This window comes from Acanthisitta chloris, unplaced genomic scaffold, assembly GCF_000695815.1.
Source record: "Acanthisitta chloris isolate BGI_N310 unplaced genomic scaffold, ASM69581v1 scaffold16174, whole genome shotgun sequence".
NCBI lineage: Eukaryota > Metazoa > Chordata > Aves > Passeriformes > Acanthisittidae > Acanthisitta > Acanthisitta chloris.
In genome coordinates, this window is record NW_008667761.1 from 1 (window position 1) to 8,219 (window position 8,219).

Consider the following 8,219-nt stretch of genomic DNA (forward strand, 5'->3'; position numbering starts at 1 on the left):
GAGGGAAGCACGTGGCGGCCAGGGGGGACCGACCCGCGTGGGTTCCCACGCGGTTGTTGGGAGCAAGTTCTGTGCTCAGCGGGTGGTGAGGCGCTGGCTCAGGTTGCCCAGAGAAAGCTGTGGGTGCCCTGTCCCTGAGAGTGCTCCAGCCCGGGCTGAATGGGGCTTTGAGCAACCTGGCGTGACCAGCTGCCCTTGCCCATAGCAGGAGGATTGGAACTGGATGGTCGTTAAGGTCCCTTCCAATGCAAACCATGCCATGATTCCGAGGGGAGCCCTTGGGAGTGTGTGACCTCGCACCAGGTTCACCTGTAACTGCTGTGCACTGTTGTCCACAGCAAGATTACCTGATGCTGTGTGCCGTGGACGAGGCAGACGAGATGGTGGACGGCGGGAAGAAGGACACGATCGATGACCTGAAGGAAGGGGAGCTGGAGGCATTCGTCAGCTCCCTGGGGCTCAGCAAGTATGCAAAGAGTTGCCAGGTGGTGGAGGGGGATGAGGATGATGGAGACAGTGAGGAGGACAAGCCTTCAAGGAAAGAGAAAAGCAAGAAGAAAACTGACCCTCCTGTGCCAGAGGGGAAAAAGGACAAAAAAGTCAAGGAAAAGGCAAGTGGTGTGAAAGACAGCAAGAAGAAGCAGGCTGGTAGTGATCAGGGCCAGCACCCTTCAGCAAAGAAAGAAAAGCTGGAGGAAGATTTTGAATTTCATGCTAGGCAAATGATCCTGATCAAACCAGGGGGCAAGTGGTATGAAATGGAATACACCAATGAGTCCTCTCCAGAGCCACAGAATAAGGTGCTTGTGTCCAAGTATAAGGCCCTGGCCCAAAAGCTGTATGAGCATGAGATAGACCTGTTCAAGAATAAGACAGACTATCAGAAAGGAGCCTCTTCAGCCTGGATGAAAACTGTTGTGTCCTCGGGCACCATGGCTGACAGGATGGCAGCCATGACCCTGCTCATCCAGGACAGTGCTGTCCACAGTCTCCAGTTTGTTGAGAACTTGGTAAACCTCATAAAGAAAAAGGGCAGCAGGCAGCAGAGCTTCATGGCTTTGGAAACTTTCAAGGAGCTTCTCATTTTAGATATCTTACCAGACAATCGCAAATTGTTGTCCTTCTCGCAGCGACCGTTCAACAACATAGTGAAGATGTCAAGTGGCAACAGGGATTCAAGAGACAGACGGTTGGTACTGTGGTACTTTGAGCATCACCTGAAACTGCAGATAGCAGAGTTTGTGCAGGCCTTGGAAACACTGAGCCATGATTGTCTGATAGCCACAAAATCCCGAGTGCTGGCAGCTGCCCATGAGCTCCTCTGTAACAAACCCGAACAGGAGAAAGCTCTGCTGGTTCTACTGGTAAATAAACTGGGAGACCCTCAAAACAAGATTGCCACCAAAGCCTCTTACCTTTTAGAGACATTGCTTCACAAGCACCCAAATATGAAGGGAGTAGTGTGCAGTGAGGTGGAGAGGCTCTTGTTCCGGTCAAACATCCATGTGAAAACTCAGTATTATGCCGTTTGCTTTCTAAATCAAATAGTCCTCAGCCACGAAGAAAGTGCACTGGCTAGCAAGCTGATAACTTTGTACTTCTGCTTCTTTCGGAACTGTATTCAGAAAAAAGATGTTGAATCCAAAATGCTCAGTGCTCTTCTTTGCGGGGTAAACAGAGCTTATCCTTACGCTGAGGCTGATGATGACAAAGTGAAAGAGCAAATGAACACGTTGTTTAAAGTTCTGCATCTTGTGAACTTCAGTACCAGTGTCCAGGCCCTGATGTTGCTGTTTCAAGTGATGGACTCTGAGCAGACCGTGTCGGATAGGTACTATGCAGCACTGTACAAGTAAGTGGCAGGTTTGCATTTTTTATGTAGATTTCATTTTATGAGGTAGTCACCATTACTTTAAAGTTATAGAACCACTTACTTTGCCTTTAAGATCCTGCTTGTTGTGTGTCTCCTTGTCTGGTATGATCTAGAAGAAAATTAATGTGATTTTTTTTTTTTTTTGACTTAACATGGGGATAAAACAAAAGGTAGTGGTAGGTCCTAAGAACACATGTGCATTTCATCCTTTGCCACTCTTTTCTGATGGCATGTTTTAATTCCAGATGTTATTTGAAGCTAATTGATAACTGTTCTGAAAACGCTTTTACAGGTACTAGCCTATAAATAGCCTAAAATCCTGTTTCCTTTTTGTCTTTTTCTTATTTTGAGGAGGGGGAGTATTATGTTATCAAATTCTCTAGATGCTTTAATTTGTGTAGTTGGAAAGCCAATCAGATTAGCATCTTACTTTGAATACTTCAGATTTTGAAATGGTTTTCAGTTGAACTCAAGTTTCTTTATTATTTCTGACAATTTTTTGTTTACTGATGCAGGTGTTTTTGTTTTTTAATCTTCAGTGCCTCATATATATCCAGAAATATTACACAGCTGTTGACAGTTCAGGATTCACTGTATGGTTTTGTGGTTTTATGGTTTTGTCATGGTTTTGAGTGTTGGGGAACATGCTGTCACTAGTCTGTTAGGTGGCAGTCTGCAGAAATGTCAGATAGCTGTTGTTGATAGCAGTTGTTCTCCTGTGTGCATTACAACAATCAGCAATATTTTTCTCCTGTGTGTTCTACAGGAAACTTCTAGATCCTGCTTTAGCAACCTGCTCAAAGCCATCCATGTTTCTTAATCTTGTCTATAAATCTCTGAAGGCAGACGTGGTGCTGCGGCGTGTGAAGGCATTTGTGAAGAGGTTGCTTCAAGTCACTTGTGGACAAATGCCACCTTTCATTTGTGGGACCCTGTACCTTCTGTCTGAGCTTCTGAAAGTGAAACCTGAGCTAAGGGTCCAGTTACAGGATCGTGTGGTATAAAATGATTTCTTTATCTCACTGTTTTTTTCAGTAAGAGCTGTTATCATAAGCACCTTTCCCCAGCCTGTCTTATTAGTAACCTGAGGGTTTGCTAACATGTTATGTTATGGGAGAAAGCACTTGAACAATTAAAGCTACATTAAAGATCTGCATGGATGAAGAAGGTGTTTTAAGCATTCATAAGGTCCTGTGGACTTCATCCATGGAAAGAGGGTTATTTTGCTAAATGCTGTGTAAGTAAGCAGGTGAACAGTCTTCACTCAAAAGCTTTGTCAAGACAAAGGTCTATTTGTTCTCTCTGCAGTCTCTGAGGTGTGGCTTAGCAGGGTTGGATTTTTTTTTACATTTCTTCAGGTGGGGAGGAACCATTACACTTGTGTGTTCTAAACTGTAAAGTTCAATTTTAAGTCCTGTATTGAGGACATAATTCTGTACTGCTTGAACATTGCCCATCATTTATTTAGGTTTTTGTATCTGGCTTAAGAACTATGTGTGCATTTTGTAAAAAAAATCAGAATAAATGTGAGAAGGAAAGGTTGTTTTCTGAGATTTTTTTGTTGTTTAGGACTCAGATGATGAAGAGTGCTTTAAGGATCAAGAAGAGGCTGAAGAGGCTGAGGAAAAATTTGTGGATGCAGACAAAGAAGTCGAAGGTGAAGAGAGGAGCACCGTGGAAAAACAAACTGAATTGCCTGATAAAACAAACACTTCAAAATCAACAGCCTCGTGGGTGCATCATCTGAATATGGGAGGTAAATTAGCAAGATAATGTAATTCCCTTAACATCAAACATTCCATATCAGTGACATGTTGATCAGGGGTTGTTGTAAGAATAAGTGATTAAAACATTATTTCAGTTTTTAAATTGGAAGTGTGATTGAAAGCAATCAGTCAGAATAATTCATCTGTTAGCTCAGCAGCAATGAAGAGACACTATGACTAGTGTATTTCAGTTTTTGCAGTTTGTAATGAACAAATACTTGTTTGTAATAAAGACATAATTTGTGCCTTAGCAATAGATGGGCTTGGAATTTTTTGCTTCCATGTTCAAACACCTTCCAAGCAATGTAGACAGGGTTAGGATGTGTAAGTGATCATTTGCTTAGGCAGCTTGCTAGAACTTCAATTCATCTAGCTTTGAACCTGTGCCCAGTTTCACTCCTTCCTGAAGACCTTTTGGAACAGGGCAGGGGTTTTCAGGGGTTTTCCTTGGAAGCATGTAGAACTCAGCCTGTGCACCTGGTCATACACTGGTGAAGGGCAGCTGCACATAGCCTTTACCTGCTGCTGGGTGAATCTGTGGCCTGGGCAACTAAGAACAACAGGCAGCATTAATGTCACGGTGAAATGAGCATAATGCTCCATAAAATTGCCTGAGAAAATTTGTTTTCCTCTGCTCCTCCCCTCAGGCAGGAAGAGTGGAACTTCGTATGATCCTATGCACCGAAGTCCTTTATACTGTGGTGCTGAAAGTACAAGCCTTTGGGAACTGAAGAAGGTACAGTGTTCTTATGTTGCTGATTACTGTGTTTCATAGTGTGGTCCTTGTATTAAGAGAAGAAAATTAACTTGGTTAGTCTTGGAGTAGCTACCTGGGTAACATAACAGAAAAGGTTAAAGCTGACACATTGTTCAGCTCTAAGCTTGTATATGCTCCATACAATGCTGATATTCTGGAATAGGGAATAGGAATTTTTAAGTGGAGATTTAGACAATAATAGTACTTTTTGACTTTTGGATCACAGCTTTGATCATTGAAGCTTTTTATTGTTAAATAAAATTGTGAGAATGCATTTATTTAATGCAACCAAAGATTAGAACTTGAAGTACTAGGCAAGGGCAGAGCACATCAGCCTTGCACTGCTACACGTGTCTGTGTTACCTGATGAGTTACAGAGTGGGCTTACCACACAGTGGTGTTGTCACGAGTCTGATATGTCAGTGTGAGGAATGACTGCATTTATTTTTGACGTAGAAATAAAAGTGATTTGTGTTTTTCAGCTTTCTGAACATTTTCACCCGTCTGTGGCCCTATTCGCAAAAACAATTCTAGAAGTAAGTGCTTTTTCTAGTCTGTGGCTTCCAGGTTTGATTTTTATGTTAGCTGTCTTTTGCTGTTTGAGAAAAATACATTATAAAGTCTCCTTGCACTCTGTGGGTAACTAGCAGCTCCATAGCACTCTACCATACACTCAGATGCCAAGCTTTTCACGGAAAAAGCTTTTCATGCTTTGTGTAAAGGAGACTGCTTACAAAAGTTTTAACTTTGTAGGACTGTGGATATTATGATTCTTAAAGCTTCATTACAGTTTTGTTGCATCTTTTTATTGAAATTTGGTTTTTTTTTAATGTGGGAAACGTGACTGTAGGAACAAATTCTTGTTTTAATACTGTTGTGGTACTGTGATAAAAATATTAAACCTACACAAATACGTATTTAAAATACTTGTTTTTCATTTTAATTTATGGTATCCAAATGGTGCTGAGTATTAACTGCTGTTGGCACAGTACATTGCAAAGCAGTTCATCACTGAAGCAAAGTGAAGGTGTTTTTTAGTTCAGAAAACACTGAAGTTGCAAAACTAAGAACCTGCTGAGGGTTATGTGATATGATAGTCTTTGTCTTTTTAAAGTATGGTTTAATGTTGTTCTTGAACAGAGTCCTCTGTGTTTAGTTGCTGTCTTTGTAAAATGAAGACCTTAATGATTTTGGCTTTTCACATCTTTCAGGGAAATCACATTCAGTACTCTGGTGACCCTTTGCAGGATTTCACATTAATGAGATTCTTGGATCGCTTTGTGTACAGAAATCCCAAACTCAATAAAGGCAAAGGTATGCACTTCTCTGTACCTACTAGTGAGTGATCTCATCCTCTCAGATTGCCAAGCAACTCTTTTGTCAAGTATGCATGGTGTAACAGAGGAGTGGGATCAGTCTTCAGGGCTGCAAGAGATGTCTGCAACTCAGAGCCAGCTGACAGTCCAATAGTGCTGCTGCTCATACCCACAGTGCAGAAATCGCTAACTTTGCAGAAATAAGCAAGTGATAAGGGAATGTAAAGACTACAAAATGGTTGAGGTTGAAAGGGACCTCTGGAGGTCACAGGCTGAAGCAGGGCCATCTAGAACAGGCTGTCCTGATGACTTCGGAGTATCTTCAAGACTGGAGACTCACTGCCTCTCTGTACAACTTGTGCTAGTGTGTAGTTGCCCTCACAGTGAAAAAGTGTTTCCCAGTGTTCAGATGGAGTCTCCAGTGTTTCAGTCTGTGCCTGTCACCTCTTGCCCTGTCACTAGGCACCACTAACAAGGGCCTGGCTCTGTCTTCTTTACACCTTCCCTACTGGTATTTAAATGCATTGATGAGAACCCCCTGAGCCTTCTCCAGGCTGAACAATCATAGCTCTCTCCACCATTCCTCACAGGAGAGATGCTCCAGTCCCTTCACCAACTTAGTGACCCTTTGCTTGACTCTCTCTCCACGATACCCATGTCAGCCTTATACTGGGGAGCCCAGACCTGGACACAGCACTCCAGGTGTGGTCTAACAAGTGCCAGAATACCATCAACCTCCTTTGCTGCAGGGGCACAGTGCTGGCTCATGGTCAACTGAGTGTCCACCGGGACTACCAGGGTATTTTCAGCCAAGCTGCTTTCCCCCAGTACATACTGGTGCCTGGGGTTGTTCTTCCCATAGTGCAGGACTTTGCACTTCCCTTTGTTGAACTGCAGGTGGTTCCTGTCAGCCCATTTCTCCGGCCTCTTGAGGTCATTACAGATGGCAGCACAATCCACTGGTGAATCTGACACTCCTCACAGTTTTATGATTTGTTTCTGATTTATATTTTGATACAGAAAACACCAGCAGTGTGGTAATGCAGCCGAAGAAGAAGCAGTTTATGAGGAATATACAACATTTTGCAGGTAAGGCAGCCCCTCTTCAGTTAAGATTACGATGGCTAAAAAATTCTTGGTTGGTTGGCAGAGATGTGTCATCTGCACTGTCTATGTTGTTTCTCTTAGCAATGAAAGAAAGTTCTGTCCATCAGGAGTGCAGTGGTGGTGGCTGATGTTCAGGATCAGGTATCATCTTCTCGTAAGGGTGTATGGAATCTCCACAGCTGAAACTTTGGAACCATTAAATCATTTTCAGCACAAAAGACACAGGGGAAGTCAGTTTTCCTATAGCCATTTTTATTCTGTTTATTATGATTGAAAAATTATTTAAAATCTCAAAAAATGGATCTGTAGAATTATTTAAATCACATTAAGCTCTGTCATTAAATGATATGGATTACTCCATACAATGCCAGAGCTGCAGCTATTGTTAGGATTAGTATTAGGCACTGTTATTATGCTGAGAATCTTTCTTCCTCCAGAAAAAGCTGTCTTTTGTCTAGTCCCACTGATTCCAATGATTAAAGGCAGGATTTGGTAGTAGGAATCAGCAGTTAAAAAATCAGGGTAAACCATCAGCAAAATATGCTGCTTGAGGACAGAAAAGGTACCATCTCATGTGGTAGAGTCTCTGTAACATCCCCAGGCATGTGCTTTCCTCTAACTTCAGGTCTTCTGTATTGCACAGAGGTTTTATACAGATTTGCTGATGTACCTTTATGGCTGATAGATGTTTTCATGGCTATTAAAGCTTAAAGTAGGAATTTTAACCTTGAATGCATTTGAAGGTATGGTTTGTTTGTCGCATTCTTTAGGTTATTCTGAGTTGAAGGAGCAGACTGAGCATTTAGAAATGAATTTGAGGAATTCTATGGATGAAACATCTGATAGAAAAATAGGGATATAAATAGGGATATATTAATATGGTTACAAAAGTCTGCAGTTGTTGAGTGTAGCTGATCTCTGCTGAGGCTTAAAGAACTGAGATTGCAAATCCTCTGGTACCTTCCACTGTTCCTTTGAAGAGTCCTGCTGTGAGTATGCTGATCTGGTTTCAGAAACTTAGACCCTTGACATTTAGAAAATATTACAGTCTGTGCCCACTGAGATAATCAATAGCTCTTTTTCCTTTGATTTACTTCTGAGGAGGAGGGAACGAGAATGTATGAGGGCAAAAATCTTCTCCACAGGGAACTGATCATTATCCTAGTTGATTTGCTGTTGCAGTGTCATATTTTGCCTCAGTTCCTCAGAAATGGAGGCACATTGAGGCTCAGACCCTTCCTCGACATGCTCAGCTGGTGTATGGTTCTGCCCTGCAGCTGCTGACAAGCATTTCTACTGCCAGGAGTGCTGGGCAGAAGTGGTTCCAGTGTTTTGGTGCTTGACAGCAAGTTGATCTTACTTCCTGCTTTTTTTTTTTCCCTGTTTTTGTTTTAAATGCA

General features: G+C 42.1%; 1 protein-coding gene across 1 annotated transcript in view; it reads left to right on the forward strand.

The window, feature by feature from the left end:
* Positions 1 to 338: 338 nt before the first annotated feature.
* Positions 339 to 8,219, forward strand: part of CEBPZ (CCAAT/enhancer binding protein (C/EBP), zeta) — a gene marked incomplete at both ends in the record, with an annotated part of 13,048 nt that continues 5,167 nt past the window's right edge. The window contains 7 exons of the mRNA XM_009072653.1: positions 339 to 1,852; positions 2,640 to 2,871; positions 3,443 to 3,629; positions 4,287 to 4,375; positions 4,879 to 4,932; positions 5,608 to 5,710; positions 6,733 to 6,801. Of these exons, the coding sequence (XP_009070901.1) occupies positions 339 to 1,852; positions 2,640 to 2,871; positions 3,443 to 3,629; positions 4,287 to 4,375; positions 4,879 to 4,932; positions 5,608 to 5,710; positions 6,733 to 6,801 (2,248 nt within the window). The remainder of the gene's footprint in view (positions 1,853 to 2,639; positions 2,872 to 3,442; positions 3,630 to 4,286; positions 4,376 to 4,878; positions 4,933 to 5,607; positions 5,711 to 6,732; positions 6,802 to 8,219) is intronic.